This window comes from Pseudorca crassidens, chromosome 7 (genome assembly GCF_039906515.1).
Source record: "Pseudorca crassidens isolate mPseCra1 chromosome 7, mPseCra1.hap1, whole genome shotgun sequence".
Lineage (NCBI taxonomy): Eukaryota > Metazoa > Chordata > Mammalia > Artiodactyla > Delphinidae > Pseudorca > Pseudorca crassidens.
In genome coordinates, this window is record NC_090302.1 from 2,097,173 (window position 1) to 2,112,769 (window position 15,597).

The 15,597-nt window shown below is 65.4% G+C and overlaps 2 protein-coding genes across 12 annotated transcripts in view; one reads left to right on the forward strand and one right to left on the reverse strand.

Moving 5' to 3' along the window:
- The window catches only part of KCNT1 (potassium sodium-activated channel subfamily T member 1), a 70,208-nt gene extending 68,136 nt beyond the window's left edge, over nucleotides 1-2,072 (reverse strand). For 2 of the 8 annotated variants that reach the window (XM_067742701.1, XM_067742702.1), the window contains exon 1: nucleotides 1,822-2,066. In XM_067742701.1, coding sequence (XP_067598802.1) covers nucleotides 1,822-1,931 — 110 coding nt within the window. In that variant the 5' untranslated portion in view covers nucleotides 1,932-2,066. Of the gene's footprint in view, nucleotides 1-1,821 lie in introns of all 8 variants that reach the window. The other 6 variants (XM_067742698.1, XM_067742697.1, XM_067742695.1 and 3 more) reach the window with 6 other exon arrangements.
- SOHLH1 (spermatogenesis and oogenesis specific basic helix-loop-helix 1) lies at nucleotides 1,532-10,092 on the forward strand. 4 transcript variants are annotated; one of them, XM_067742740.1, is made up of 8 exons: nucleotides 1,532-4,794; nucleotides 5,216-5,310; nucleotides 6,311-7,028; nucleotides 7,510-7,613; nucleotides 7,702-7,745; nucleotides 8,414-8,591; nucleotides 9,083-9,153; nucleotides 9,756-10,092. In XM_067742740.1, exons 3-8 carry the CDS (start codon nucleotides 6,669-6,671, stop codon nucleotides 9,971-9,973), a joined length of 975 nt encoding a protein of 324 aa, XP_067598841.1. In that variant the 5' UTR covers nucleotides 1,532-4,794; nucleotides 5,216-5,310; nucleotides 6,311-6,668; the 3' UTR covers nucleotides 9,974-10,092. The 4 variants fall into 4 exon arrangements, with proteins under 4 accessions (XP_067598841.1, XP_067598844.1, XP_067598843.1 ...); XM_067742742.1 differs by lacking the exons at nucleotides 1,532-4,794; nucleotides 5,216-5,310 and adding an exon at nucleotides 5,868-5,986 and having other exon boundaries at nucleotides 6,311-6,448; nucleotides 6,881-7,028; XM_067742743.1 differs by having other exon boundaries at nucleotides 1,532-5,310; nucleotides 7,546-7,613.
- Nucleotides 10,093-15,597: the final 5,505 nt, after the last annotated feature.

The window sequence follows — 15,597 nt, forward strand, 5'->3', positions numbered from 1 at the left end:
GGTTTCCAGGGCTGACCCTGCTGTGAAGCCTGGTGCGGGAATCCACCCCTCGAGCTCCACCAACCTGGATCCTCACACACCTACACGGGGTCTTCCCTCTCCAAGCTAAAGCCCAGCCCCCTGAGCTGCCAGCCTTGGCCTCCGCTGCCCCACCCCACCCCAGCCAGGCTCCCCTCTCAGCCAGTCTCCCCTGCTCTGGGCAGGCGGTGGGGTCCCTACCCAGCCTGCCTGACATACCCTTGGCCCTGGCAGCCACTCCACACGTGTCTGAAGCATGACGGCAAATCACTGCAGGGTCAGAGATCAGCTCCGACCAGGGGAGAGGAGCGCTGTCCCTGCGGACGCGGAGCCGTCTGGGGGACCGAGCCCCTACCTCGCCTGCAGCAGGCAGTCAAGTAGGGCAGGGGAACTGGACACGGGTCGTCAGAAAGATGGGTGACACCTGTCCAAGCAGGGACATGGGCAGAGGTGCATCCGGACCACGTCACAAGACCCCTCTCTGGTCGCTTATTCTGTGCCTGACAGACGCCACCTGGTTGATCCCTCAGGGCAGCCCGAGGGAAGTCCAGGCTGTGCCCACCTCACGGGGTGAACTCCACTTCCCAAGGATGCCACCTGCACAGCCTGCTCTCAGGGCCCCTGCCTCTCACCCAAAGCTGTGCCCCTAGGACCCCACGGGTGCCAGGCCTGCGCTGTCCCTGCAAAGGGACCGCCCTGACCCTTGACGTGTGGCTGGAAGTTTCCCCTTCCGGTCCTGGTCCCTCACCAGGAACGGCCCTTAAAGACCATTCGCTCCACCACTCACTTGGCAAGCTGGGAAGCCAAGTCCCACAGGGAAACAGCCGGAGCACCTGGCCTTGAACCCCAGCATCCACCCCTTCTCCGGCCTTAGAACAGCTGACCGAGCAGGACCCAGAGTCCAAGGTTCTGCCCAGCCAGGGAGGGTCACACACAGGGCAGCGGCTGTGGGTGACCTGGAGTCTGGCTCCTGGTGCAGGGTGAGGGGCAGACGTGTGTGCCTGTCCTCTGGGGCTGGTGGGGTGGGGAGGGCGCCCCTAGGACAGGGCCCTGGGGCAAACCCCCGTCGGGATTGTCACCGCTCTGCCCTTCCTGGGACGCCCACTGGCACGGTGCCCTCTGTGCCAGTCACCTGGACAGGCAGGAGCTTCGTGGCATCGTGGGACACTGCACAGGGAAGGTCGGCTCCCAGGCCACCTGGAAGCCCGTTAGTTAATTCTCTCGTCACACAGATGAATAAGCAGGGACCCTGAAAGACAAGTGACCAGCCGAAAATCACCAAGCGACTAGAACCCAGGACTCCTGCCCTTCATCTGACAGCCCACCTGCACCCCACACCCCAAACAAGGCTCTTAGGAGGAGCTGCCCTTGAAAACCCACTTCTACCTGGGGTAAACCTGGCTCCTGTGCCTCGCTGGGTACAGCGCTGCCACCCCCACTGGCTCCTCCCCCAGGCTTGACCAGAGAGGGGGCTGGGAGGCCAGCACAGCACCTGGCCCCTCTGGCATGCCAGGCACTCCAGCTTCCTGCCCGCAGGGTCTGCGCCTCGTGGTGCCTGGGAGATGCTCACAGCCCCGCAGGTAAGAATGGCCACACTCTGGCCACCTGCTGGTCATCTGAGTAAGGGCTCGCCTCACTGCGACCGGGTCCTGAAGGGCACCCCTGTTCCCCACGCTCCCCACGCTCCAGGGTCCTGGGGAGCAGGTAGTCCTGGGAAGTGGGGATTTGAGGATGAGGGGCCCTGGGGTGGCACGAGCCCCGTCCGGGGTCCCTCCACGTGGGGGAGGGCACTGCAGACCGTACCTGGCGGCGCATCGGCCGTCGTCGAACACGAAGGTCCGGTTGGTGTGGCCCCCGCCGCGCGCCCCCCTGTAAACACCCCCCGGGCTGTGCGCCCCGTCCGGGAGCGGCATTGGGCTGGCGGCGGCTGCGACTCGGAGCCGAGGAGCGAACGAGTCGGGAGCGATTGGCGACTTCTTCCCCCGCTTTGCCCTGAAACACTTTTCTCTGGTTACGGTGGGGGTGGGAAAAAAGAGCCTGTTCCAGGTTCGGTTCCGGCGCCTGTGCTGGAGCGCCCCCTGCCGGCCGCGTCGGGAACCAGGCTGGGGACGGTGTGGCGGACCGCCCGCATCCCACCCCGGGGACCCGTCTCCATCGCGACGCTCGGCGCCCCCGTAATCCCGGGAAACCGGACAGAGGCTCTTCGAAGGCTAGAAAACCCTAAGAGCGCCCCCAGGGGCAGGGGTGCATGGTGGGAGGGGCTCCGAGAGGACTGGGGGCCTCTGGGCGCTTCCTGTTTAAAGCGCGAGCATCGGCGATGGCGCCTGCGCTGCTCGACCCTGCCCTCGCTCTGAGCCGCTGGGAGGGGCGGCCGATCAGCACCTGCCCCACCCCCATCCCCCCACGGCACCTGTCACTCCTGCAGAGGCCTGCACCCAGACCCCGTCTGTCCGTCCTCGCGGCACACCTGGGAGGCCGCTGGGCCCGGAGAAGGAAGGGAGGTCGGACCCCTGGAGGCAGGAGTGATTGCACGCTGCCACCTGCCGCCGCCGGCACCTCTGCGGCGCGCGGCCGCCCTGCTCTGCTCTCGCCGCAGCCCCACACGGAGCACCTGGCAAACAGGCAGAGGAGGGCCCGCAGCCTGCTGCAACCCCACGACCCAAAGGAAGGCATCCAGGAAGCGGGGGGATCCGCTGGAGGGCCCCACACGCTCACACTGCCACCCTGGCTCAGCTGCTCCCCGCCCCCGCAGGTAGAACCCTCTATTCTGTCCCCAGTGCTGGCCTGACCCTCACTGAACCATAAGCGTGGCGGAAACACAGAGGAATAGACAGGGAAGGGAGGCGTCTCCCAAAGAACGGCGAGGGACTGCGGCGTCAGGCGGGGGTGGGGGAGCTGAGCCAGCATCACCCGCGCAGCTCATCTCACCTCACGGCCTGGGGCACCAACCCAGCCACCCACAGCGGGGTGGTCAGTGCAGGGGCTGTCAGGGCGGAGCTGGGCCAGCTGATTTGGAGGGTGCATGGCATGTACTTCGTGATCCTGACATCTGCAGGAGTCTCAAGTCCCATCCCTGTTTACTTCCAGAAAACAGCAAGCTGAACAGATACTGTGTGTATGCGTGTGCGCGCGCGTGTGTGTGAACTTGGCAAAGGCATGGCTTGCCCCCAAGTCCCCAGAAGGAGTGCAGCCTGTCCCCAGGCTCATCCTCAGTCTTACCTCTTGGGCACTTTCCCTACTTCCTCCTGAGAGGAGGATGCTGCTGCAAGAGTGCCACCCACCCCTGGCCCCCAGCAGGTCTCTGCCCTCCCCCAGGACTCCTGCCAGGGTGTGTCCATCTTGCGGGCCCCTTGGAGGTGCCCTCTGGCTGGCTGGTCCACGAGATGACTGGCATGCTGTCAGTGACGGGAAACTCTGGCAAGCCCGGTAACATTCCTGAGAGCTTCAGAGAAACCAAAACTTGGCCCCTCTCTACCAAGTAGGAGCCAAGCCCCTAGAACAATGGCGTGTCCATCCCTCCCCAGCCAGGAGCAGGAAGGGGAGAGAGCCCCAGGCCCTGGCTTCCAGCCCACCTGCTCCAGCAAGGCAGCCCAGCAGATGGGATCTCTCCGCCAAAGCCCCCACTGTGCCCCTGGACACCCGGGCCAACATGCTCTGCGGGGTCTGCCCTGGCACTGCCCTCTCTTGGGCACGGGGGACCCTCCCAGGGCAAGGAGCCGGGCTTCTCGCACCTCCCGTAAATGCCGGGCCGTACGTGCTGGCAGAACCGGCCATCCCCAGCCTTCCCTGGACTCAACACAGAAGCCAGGCTGTGGGCTGCGCAGGACTGGACAGCAGAGGCCCTGGAGCGCCCCCTTCTGTCGGGAGTGCGGGCCTAGCACATGGGCCCTGGCCTCCTGGCTCCCCAACCTGATCTCTGGCGCACCCATCCTCACAGCATCACCCTCGATCGCGAGGCGACTTCTGTCCCCTGCCCAGCCCTCCCTTTATCCCAGGCCCGGCCTCCTGGGGTTCTGCCGCCTCTCCTGCATGGCCTGACTCCACGTGCAACATGTTACCGCCCCCGCCAGTCCCCCAGCATCTGACCTGCGGCCCCAGCCTGGGCTGGCCGGCCCCTCCCCCATGCCACCTTCAGGACTCAGCTGAGCAGAGTGGAGACGTGGGCCCAGGCCCTCAAGTGGCAGGACCTCCCACGGCTGCACTTCGCCCATCTCTGGGTGCTCCCGCCGCCCAAAGCCCCACCCCAGGACGCCCACCTGCAGGCCTGAGCCCCTCCTCGGTTGGAGACAGGTTTCCTGCTTCCCCGGGGGCAGGGGCTCTGCTCTGTCACCTGGTTCCGTCCCAGGCCCAGCACCTGGGGCGCACTTTGACCACCGCAGTGACACCTGCCCCAGCTCCCTCTTGCCTCGCTTCCCTGTGAACTCGCCCAGCAACTGCCCCCCACGCCCACAACAGCCCACAGCACTGCTCTGAAGTCCTCCTGACTGAAATAGAGCTTTAGTACCCTCCCCTCCCCTTAAAGGTCCACCTCTCTGAAAAAGGACCACCTCTCTGAAAAAGGACCAGTCTCCACTTTCTCCTTCCTCCCTCCCTTCCTTCCATCACTCCTCCAACAAAGCCCCGGTGGGCTTCATGTCCAGCACTGGGACGGCCCCTGGAGACCCGGCGAGGTGCGCACAGACCTGGAACCACTCACACTGTGCACTAAAAGCGGGCAGAGTGAGGTGTTTGGGGAGCTCCCCGCCCAGAAGCTGCTGGAGACGGGGGCTTCGTGGAGTGAGTCTGCATCTGGAGGTGGGGGGCGGGGAGGGAGAGCAGGAGCGAAGGCCTGTGTGAGGGCAGAGCCAGGGCTCAGCCCCGAGAATGAAGGTCCGGGCCTGGGGCAGGCAGGCGGCAGGGGTGGGAGAGGCAGGAAGGCCAGCCAGCCTTCAGGCAAGCCCGGGTGCTAGGGAAGGCACAGAGAGGGTGCGTGGGATCGGAGACAAGGCTGGGAGGCGCCTGCATGCCTCCTGGCTCCTGAGTGGGCGGTGGCACTGGCTTAGGCAGAGCTTCCCCTGCAAGAGATGCCATCTGGGGGACGGGCACAAGTGAACCTTGGACCTGCAGGCCCTCAGAGGCAGGTGGGGCCCTCTGCCCATCCTTAACCGGCCGGAGTCCCATAGATCTTAGCTGACCAGCCTCCCCGCTCCCATCTTAGCTCCCCTACCTGGGCCTCAACGTCCCCCACGGGCCACACTGATCCTGAAACCTTCTCCTCCCACACCTGTAGCTCCCCGGCCCCTCTGCGCTCAGGTAAGTCCAACTCCTCCTGCCACACAGGGGATCCTACCTGCCCACCTCACCCACGTGCCAGCCCAGGGAACCGCCTGGGCTCGCGTTCTTTCCTGCTTGGGACGCTGCCCAGCTCGCTCCTGAAAACCACCTCGCCCTGAGGACACCCTCCTGCCCCTCCCTCCACAGATTCGTAGTCTACTTGGCCCCCCCAGTCGTGAGACCCTTGAGGGTAGCGCCCAGCTCGGGGCTGGCACCCGGGGGCGCCCGCGGTGGGTAGGTGAGGGGAGACCCCACTGAGCGGGAGCTGCGCCGACCACCCGGAAGGGGTGGAAGAAGCCCACCTACTCTGACCACCTACCCCAGCCGCCGCTTCTTTCTGGCAACTTCTCGGCGAGCGGAGCTTCACTGCACGCGGGCGTGCGGCGGGGCAGAGCGCATGTGAGGGAGGCGGGGCGCGTGGGGGCAGGGCGCGCGTGGGGGCGGGCCAGGTGCTGCCTGGGCGGGAAGCACGTGGGGGTGGGCCGAGTGCACGTGAGGGGGAGGGGCTGCAGGACGGCCTGCGCGGGGCGGGGCGCACGTGGGGGCCCGGGCGCGTTGCTGGCCTCTCCACTAGCTCCAGCTGCGTGCCTATGGCGTTCAGGGCTCTTGCGTCAGACGCTGGGCTTCCCGGAGCCCCCGGCTCCGAGGGGTGCAGGTGAGAATTGGGGAGGGTTGCCGGAGGGGGTCAGCTGGAACGCCCCTGCTTGGGGGTGCTCGGGGTGTCCAGACCTGGCGCTTCTATCCAATTCAAATGCACCGAATCCCCGTCCCCACCCAGCTTGGCCCGCCTGGGGCAGAACCCCGACCCCCGGCCCTTTGGGGGAAAGAGGGAGGGGTGCCAAGAGGTAGGGCCCAGGGCCGTGTTCCTGGGCGACCCAGGCCTTGTCCTGCGCCCGCCTCCCAAGATGTCCATCACCGCCTCGGGGCTCCGGGGGCGTTTTCTGGGATCACAGAGCCTGGCGCTCTTGGCTTTTTTCAGCAGCGGCCCTTTCCTGTTTGGGACCCAGTTACGCTGCGAGGATCTCTGCCACGGCTCAGGCCAGGCCGAGGCCCCTGCGGTGGCCAAGGGTCCAGTCTCCTACCTTCCACGGAACGTGCTCAGCGAGAGGCAGCGCAGGTGGGGGCCGCGCAGTGGGGTTGGGGGTCAGAGGAGGTCAGGTTTGTGCCCGCGAGCTGGTTTCAGGTGGCTGGGACAGGCTCGTGCCGTCTGTCGGGTAAGGGAATGCTTAGTACATACCCGAGGTGAATATAACACACGTTTTTGGGGGTGGGGGTCCCAAGGGCCACCGTTGCAGCCCTTTCTTTGACCTGAAGTCCTGGGCACCTCGAGGTTGTGCATGTGCCACCGACACCCTCAGGCAGTGACGGTGCAGGCTTGGGTCGCCCGCGGCAAATATCTGGATAGCCTGCAGCTTGGGGTCCAGGGCCCTGGGCCAGTGTGTGTGCTGACACGATCCCTAAAGGGCTCAGGGGGCTCTGGTGGCTGCGGTGCTTTTTCCGGGTCAAGGCCAGACTGCCCCATGGTCGGTGGTCACTTCCCTGGAGGCAGGAAGCGGATCTCCTTGAGCTGTGAGCGCCTGCGGGCCCTGCTGCCCCAGTTCGACGGCCGGCGGGAGGACATGGCTTCAGTCCTGGAGATGTCGGTGCAGTTCCTCCGGCTCGCCAGCGCCCTGGTGCCCGGCTGGGAGAAGCACGCTGTGAGTTCTCCTGCGGCAGCCCTGTCAGCCCTCTGGGGAGGAGCCGTGGGCATCCCCCCATGCCCCGGGCAGCTCTGACCACCCGGCTGCCTGGCTTCTCTCTGCCCTCCGCCTCGCACTGCCGGGGCTGCTGCATTTCTGCAGACACGCCTCCGTTTGTGCACAGCACCTCCTGCGGGAGCCCCGGGGACAAGCCGTGTTCTCCATTTATGTTCCTTGTACTTTTGCCCACGGTGCTAAGGCTGGTATGGGTAAAAGGCTCATTGCTGTGAGGTCCCCGGGCGGGCATGGCCTTCAGCCTCCCTCCCGCCTCCACCCCCCGGTCTTGAGGACACGTACTGTACTCAGGGAGGACCTCTGGGACCCTAGGCAGGGTGGCCAGTGATGGACCACAGCCTGCTTTTTTTGTGGGTTTTCTGGTTGATGGTCTCTGTTGCGTTTTTTGTGTCTATTTCCGTTTTTGGTTCTTGCTTCTTCGAAGGAGACATGGCACACGTGGCAGAAGGATGTTTTGCAGGTGGCCCTGGCGAGTCAGACCCCAGCAGGTGCCCCGGACCCCGGCGTGGGAACGTCCAGCGTGACCATGTTAGTGTCCCAGTGGGGCTAGGGGACTCCCGGGCATGGTGTGTGCGGACTGTTCAGAGGTTTCTCCTTCTGTCTTTGCGTGCTTCAGGCAGCAGGCTTCCCCGAGCCGTGCAGCTGCGGATGTGGACGACGGTAAGGCCCCGGTGGGGGCGGCCGCAGTGCTGGGTGGGCCGCCGGCCCTGCCTGGTGAGTGTGAGCGGGCCCTTGTCCTCCCGTCGTGCCGCCTCCGACGAGGCCCCCAGGGCAGTGTGATGACTGCACTTCCCTCATGCTGGATGCCTGCCATGGCGGTTGGTCACTGCTTGGACCACGGCTGCCAGTCTGCGAGTGCCACGGGAGGCGAGACTGTGCCTTCCCCCTCCCCTGGTGTGTTCCTCAAGGCGGGGAGGGGGTCTTGCTGTCGCCAGGGCCAGCAGCAGAGCTGGGCCCCCCAGAGAAGGTCGGGACTCAAGCTCAGGGTGTGAGGGTGCAGGGGTTGCACAGCACGGTGGCCTGAGGGTGGAGTCCTTGGTCGGGAATCACGGAGATGGAGGAAGAGGTGGAAGCGTGAGGGTCCCCAGGTCCGAGTCCCCCATGGTTGACCTGAGGCCGAGTCGGCATCTCCACCAGGAAGCCTCCTTGGCCCCAGGTGTCAGGTGCCTCATCTCTGGCTATCTGTCTGTTCCTGGTTACTTGTTGGTTTTTTGTTCTTGAAATCCACGGGTTCTTTATGCAGGACACAGTGGGCAGGGACTCAGGTCTTCAGGGGAGGGCTGCTCTCCAGGTGGGGAAGGCTGACCCACGCCTCACTTCCCCCCCAGAGCCGCCCAGCCTGGTCCTCCGGTCTCCAGGCCTGAGTCCCTCCAGGGCCCTGAGGCCGCCCATGCTGTGGTCGCGGCAGCCACCCTCCCCGCTGGTGAGCGAAGAGTCTCAGAGCTGCTTGGGCCGGGCTGGGTCCCCAGGTCAAGGGACTGACAAGGCCATAACGCTGGATGCCAGGTGGGTGTCCCAGTGGTGTGTGCGTGACCCGCTACATGCCTCCTCCCAGCCCTGCCCGAGCTCTGCCTGGACCCCCTGCCCGGGAAGTTTCCGCCCCTCACATCCTCAGTGTCTGCCTGGACGGCCCAGGCCGCTGGCCTGGTCCCGGAGCAGCTAGACCCTGCCACGTATGTGGCTTTCTAACGTGTTTCTGGAAACGCTGTTGTCTCCTTAATGGTCATCCGTTTTGGTTGACAGTAAGTGAGTTTGTGTTTTGCGAGCTCTACCAGCTGGGGCGTGGGCTGGGAGCTGCTGGGGCTGGAGAGGAAGCAGCAGCGGGCTGGGCTGGCTCGGGGCAGGCAGGAGGGTGGGCTCAGGGTCCGGCTGGGAGGGCGCACCCCGTTGTCTCTGAACCCACAGCTGCCTTTCAGGGCCCACGCTCTTCTCTCGAGGTGCAAGGCCTGGGGTCCAGCTGGGGTGACTCAGGGCGAGGGTGTCCTTGTTGCGTCCAGGTCTGTGTCGGGGTGTGACGTCGAAGACGGGTCGTCCTTTCTGCTGACGGCCAGTCCTGACTGGTGGCTGGGTGAGTGGGGGGTGCTCGGCCCGGGCCATCTCCTCCCCTAACCTGGGACAGGCTTTGGGGTCTGGGTTGGTCCTGTTGCGGGCTGGGCAGGCAGCTGGGGCTGTTGGGGAGATGGGATGGGGTCCAGCTTGCTGTGTGACACTAAGGTCTCAGCGTCTGTCTCTGAGCTCCCGTTTTCTTCTCTGCTGGTGGTTTTGGGGACCACCGGTGGGAACGACAAGTGGTATGTGGGGAGTTATCTGTGCGCTCGAGTGCACGGCAACACGGGGTTGTGTGTGTGTGGCTGCGAGTCAGTTTCAGAGCCTTCTCCCGAGACCTCGTCCCCACAGAGGCGTCTGGACGTGCGATGAGTCCCGTGTCTGCAGGATTTGGCTTCATGGGGTGGGGGAGCCCCTTCCTGGTTCTGCGTCTCAAGCAGGGCCGGCAGGAGTGGGCCCACCCACCTGGTCAGGGGTCCTCTGTTCCCACCTCAAGGATGAGCAGAGGGCTTCCTGGTTGGGTGGGACAGATGGGCAGAGGGGGGCCCCCTTCTGCACACTGAGTCCACTCTGCGTGCCCTGGGGTACCTGCCTGTTCTGCTGACACGTCCCGTCTGCTTCCAGGGTCCCTGGAGGGCAGAGGCAGCAGTGCCCCTTTTCGGGTCCCCGCCAGGAGCAGCGTGCTGGACAGGGCAGAGCCCAGCTTCCTGGGCGACCATGAGCCCGGCTCCCAGGACCCCCCTGACGGGCCCCTGGAGCCATGGAGCTCAGACGTGAGCTGCCCCAGCTCGGCCCTGCGGGAGGAGGTAGACACCATCTTCCCCGACTTCTTTGCTTACTGAGGGCCGGGTCGCGCCAGGCCGCAGGGCACGGGGCCTTTGCAGCAGCTGGTGCCGCACGCTTGGGCATTGCTTTTGGGGTTTGGGCTGCAGCTGTGCTCTAATTCCAGCGAGGCTGTGGGGCGGGGGGCTGGGGAAGCAGAGGCTGGATATTAAAAGAGGAAAAGCAGTGTTTCTGGAGGAAGCAAAACTTGTGTAGATTTCGTGTAATTAACGCGATTCACTGGGCAGATGGTGCAGCTTCTGTTCAAAGTGCAGCCACCCCTGCCTGGGGATTTGTTCCTATGATGTTCCTGGCCTGGGGGATCCCTAAATAACCCGGCCCTGGGGCTAGGGAAGGGAGGGGTCCACAGATGAGGAATTGTGTCCTTGGTCTGCTCCCCAAGAGGCAGGCGTGGGACCCAACTCCCTGCGCCCGTGAGGCTGGTCAGAGGGGCCCCACAGAGGTCCATTGGGGAGGCCTCTTTCCGGACCAGCGGGGGCGCCTGGGAAAGGAACCACCTCTGCCTTCGAGGTGCTGGCCTTGGTGCTCCCCGTGCAGGGCCCGTTGGGGGGCGTGGGACGGAGGCCGCTTGGCTTTCGCGTCTGGACCCTCAGCTGCTCCCGTCCCCAAGGATCGGGGAGGCACTGGCTTCCTGTGAGGAGTGACCCTGCCTGAATCCCATCACCTTTCAGTCACAGCGAAGGCGGTGCCAGTCTCTGACCCAAGCTGGTCAGGGGCTCAGCCCACCCTGATCCCTGCTTGTCCCTTTCTGGAGCCCTGGGCATCTTCACCCCAGCACCCTGGGAGGGAGGCCCGGGAGCTGGGACTCAACTTGTTCAAAAGCCTGACTGAGACCCCCAGCGGGTGGGTGGACTCACCCTGACCCTTAAACTCCCCACTTAGACCTTTAGAAGGCGAGGGGCAGGACCCCACCTCGGGTGGCAGGAGGGCTCACTTGCGCTGCCTCCAGCTGGTGAAGGGGGGGGGGGCGCTCGGAGCTGGTGTTGAGAAGGGTCCAGGGGCCCAGGCAGGCTGGCGGGGCCAGAGCAGGGGTGGGTGAGTGGCGCCTGCCCCATCGTGGGAGGAGAGCAGCCGTCAACCCTGCACCTGGGCCAGGGTCCTGGGTCGGGTCCCGCAGGCCCTGGGACCACGAGCACAAAGCTGCTGCGTCAGACAGGGCACCGCTGCAGATGCCCAGACGGGACGGGCGTCGCTGCAGACGCCCAGACGGGACGGGCAGCGCTGCAGACGCCCAGACGGGACGGGCAGCGCTGCAGACGCCCAGACGGGACGGGCAGCGCTGCAGACGCCCCGACGGGACGGGCAGCGCTGCAGACGCCCAGACGGGACGGGCAGCGCTGCAGACGCCCCGACGGGACGGGCAGTGCTGCAGACGCCCCGACGGGACGGGCAGCGCTGCAGACGCCCAGACGGGACGGGCGCCGCTGCAGACGCCCACACGGGACGGGCGCTGCTGCAGACGCCCACATGGGACGGGCACTGCTCCAGATGCCCACACGGGACGGACGGCCGTCTGGGGCCAGACCTCCCTCGCTGCCTGGGGGAGTGCTGGGAAAGCTGACACCCCTCCAAGGTGGGGAGAAGAAAGGGCTGCCGCCCGGGCCTGGTGGGGGCTGGGCTGTCACGGCTGCTGGAGCGGAAAGGAGCTGGGGGTCCCGGAAACAGCTTGCTTTCCACCCCTCCCCTGCTCTGGCCCTTTTCTAAGCAAATTACCCTGTTGGCTGCAGTTGGGTGTTCGGGGTGGATTTAGAAAGCACGGTGGTGACTACAGGCTTGTTTTGGGGAGTGAGGGGGTTTCAGCATAACACCCCCAGCTCTCTAGGTGACCTGCTCTCCTCCCCCCACCCCCAGGGGCTCCCGGAAGTAGGACAGTGGCTGCTGCTTGCACGGAGGGGGACGTGGGGCTCGGCAGGACCCCAGACACCCTCAGGCTGCACCCTCTCCCAGGTCCACCGACCTCTCAGCCCCGGGCATTGTTGCTGGGCAGTGTCTGTGGCTGCGCCTTGGGGTCTGTCAGCCGGCTGAGCTGGGAGGTGGCCAGCTGCTCTGCCAGCACCGCCGTCCACCCTCCCCGAGCCCTGCCTCCCCTTCCTCTGCCGCCTCCCGCCCTCCCTGCTGCCCATCTTCCTCCTTGAACTTCAAGGCCACCTTGCGTCACTCCCCATTGGTGTCGTGGTCAGGGTGCTCAGGGCTGCCCAGGAGCCTCACACGGCGTCTGGTCACGGGTCCTGACCTGGAGCCTGGCACAGCCAAGGGCCTCCCTGCCCACCTGGGAGGGGCCGGCCACTGCTCATCCTCGGGTCTGGAGGGCACGGTGCCAGGGCCTTGCCTATCACCACCGTGACCTTCTCTTGGTAAGGCCAGGCCCATCCTGTCCATTTCCTACCCAGGTGCCCAATGAGTGAGAGACATGGTTCCCTCGCTTCAGGCCTCAGCCCTCCCGAGACCCTCGCCCAACAAGCCTGGCCTCAGTGTGCCCGCCCCCCACCCCCCGTGGGGGGACACCTGGGCAAAGGACAGGCCCCACCTGCCCTGGAAGCTGGACTCTACAGGCCTGAAGGAGCCAGAAACAGGCTCAGTCTTCCTCCAGCCCCGCCTTTGGTCTCTCGAAACCCAGGACACCTCGTCACCCCCCAGCGGGCGCTACAGCCTGCCCCCTGGGCACAGCAGGGTGCCCATGGCATGACAGGGTCCCCAGGGCAGCCATGCCCAGGCCCACCTGGCTTCAATGTTTTCTTCAGGGTCGTACCTGACGCTGGGGAGGGTGGGGGCCTTGGTCTGGCTCTCCTGTGCAGGGGTCAGAGCTGCAGCTCACGCCGTGGCCGGGAGCCAGTGTCCCCTGTGGTGCTGGACCTGGTCACCTTCCAGGGCCCACCATGAGTCCCTCCCTCTCTTCCTTTTTCCAGAACCTTCTGGAATCTTTTTGACTCTTCCAGAGGAGAAGAGGACACTTGTGGCCACGTGCTGGTGGACAGGGCGGGGGCAGCTAAGCCGTATGATGGAGGCGTGGGGTCTAGGGAGGTCCCAGGGATGTGGGTCCTGATTCTTCTCTCAAGGGGTCTCAGCAGAAATGGGCTTCGGGGCTGGTGGTCGGAAGGGGTACAAACGGAGGTGGTCCCCTTCCCTCGCGGGCCCTGTCTGGCCGTCTCTAACCCGTCTGGGACCTGCGGGTGGCCCTAAGCTCCTCGACACAGGCAGCTGGTGCCCTCGGAGCTGCGGACCCTGCAGAGGCAGCAGCCCAGGGAGGCCCTGGCGCCCACAGTGTCCACTCGTGGACCAGCGGGTCAGCGCCCCACCTGCTGCTTATGGGGCTGGAGGAGGTGGCATGTGCAGAGCCATGGCAAGGGGGGCCTGGGCTCCCGTGCATTCCAAAGCCGCTGCCATTGGATGGGGCCTGGGTGCCAGGGCAGGGAGCACCCAGCGAGGCCAGAGTTGGTGTCTGGTTTGTCCGGGGCCTGGCCAGCCCTTCCTGCAGGGGGTGCCCTTGGTGGTGCCGGTTCTAAGGAACCTCCTCGAGCCCCAGGGACATGGCTGTCTCTGCTTCTGAGGGCGGTGGGAGAGACGCTTCCGGATCATGTGAATTTCCCCCGTCTCTGCTGATGGGGTCGAGCTGATGTGCCCAGTTCCTGCATTTGCCTTCGGGAGAGTCAGGCCAGGAGCTTTCGCTGAACGGATGGATGCCCTGTGCTGCCTTCTCGGCGCAGAAAACAATCATATTACGCCTCTTAGAAATCGCATTTTATCATTGTAAGCGTGGAGGTTGGTTGCACTCGATTCATTTGAAACGCTGGGGATCCTAACCCGAAAAGGAAAGCTGTTGGTGAAGTGCGGGTTGGCAGGTGGAGGGGACGCCTCGCCCAGAAGCTTCAGGGCCTGTCCCCAGGCTGACCTCCGTGGCCGCGCAGCTGCCTGGGGCAGCCGGTGGTGGGTTTGTTTCCCGGTGTTGGGGTTTCTCTGGGTGGGCCCTCCCAGGGCATCGTTCCTCAGTGAGTCCTTGCCCCCCAGCCTGCTCTGGGCCTGCTCAGGGACTGTCCCGAAAGCGCCCTGTTCCTGGGTTTGGGATGGACGTTGGAGGCCAGGTGATGGCACAGTGGCCACCAGGACGCAGACCCTTCAGCAAGGAAGAGGAGCGTGGGACCCTGGAGAACGCCCTTGGCCTCTTTGCGGGGCCGAGCTGGGCCGCTGTCCTGTCCCGGTGCTTCCTGCGGTCGCGTGTAGCCAAGCCGGCCAAGTGCGTGCGCGCAGCCCAGATCCCAGGCGGCTGGGAAGTCCCTGTCCAGGCTGCCCCCCCGGTAGCCCCAGGGGTGCAGCGCCTGTGCTTCACGGGGGCTTGTGAATTGGGGCGGGGGGGCAGCTTATTCAGAATGCAGCTCCTCAATCAGTGAGGGGCCAGGGGGCAGGATACCTACCGGGCACACGGCCTCTGCTGGGGCAGGTGGCTCCTGAACCCGGTGCCCTGGGTGGGGTGGTGGAAAGGGTTCTAAGCACAGAAGGACACTTGGGAGGAGTGTTGGGGCCTGCAGCGTCTCCACCCCTCATGGAGGGCAGCTCCGGGGGACGAGTCCAGCAGCATCACAGCCACAGCCTGACTCCCCGGAGTCCTCTGGAGGACACGGCTTCCCATTCCCCGGTCTTCTCTCTTAACGGCTTTTGCTTTACAAATGGGGGAGGGATTCCAGGGCTAACAGTGCCCCCAGGCACGTCTCTGGTATGTTTCAGGGTCTGAGCAGGAGGGTGTGGGAGTTCTGTCCTTGGAGGTGGTGCAGGAGGGCGGCTTCTTCCTCTGTGGTGTCAGGGCCCAGCACTCACCCCACCGTCCCCATCAGAGCATCACAGAGCCTCAAAGGACAAAGACCAGGCTTAGAAGGCTGTCCCCCACCCCTGCCACCAGCACGTCCTTTTATATCCATTTGGGGTGCCCAAAGCAGGGCTGTGACCTCTGCCCCAGATGCCTTTGCCTGGCCCGTCTGAGCACGCGTGCGCACGCATGTGCGTGGTTTGTACGCGCCCGTCTGAGCCTCTGTGTGTGTGTGTGTGTGTGTGTGTGTGTGTGACGTGTTTTGTGCGCTGCGGGAGCCCCTTGGGATCCCGGCAGGCCTGGCTTCGCACAAATGGCCCCTTGGGCTCTTTCCGAATGCACTTGACTTTCCCACGCCTGGTGGGCGGGCTCAGCTGTGCCAGGGGCTGGGTGTTGGCTGGCTGATACCCCTGTCTGTGACATGTGCCCCGGGGTGCTGGGAGCCTGGCCCAAGACACGGCCTCGGGGGACTCTTGGCCACCGGAGAGAGCCCCCTGGCCTGGGGCGACAGTGGCCCGAGGTACAGCCCTTGGGGGAGCAAAGGGGCTCACCAGCTGTGGGGCAGGAAGCTTCCCTGAGGCTGGGGTCCAGTGGAGGGGGCCTGGCTGATGGGGGACTCAAGTGGGCCGCCCGGGTCCTGGCCCCAGGTGGGAGCCCTGGCTGGGCACTGTGTGCATCGGAGGGGGGCTTAGGGGGTACCCACCAGGCTCTGGCAGCTCGAGGAGGGTAAGACACGTCCTCTGCTGCCTGCCCAGCCACCGTGCCGCTCCTAGGGCCTCAGCCACTGTCATTTAGAGGAGACCAGGGTGTGGTCTGAAGGGGCCC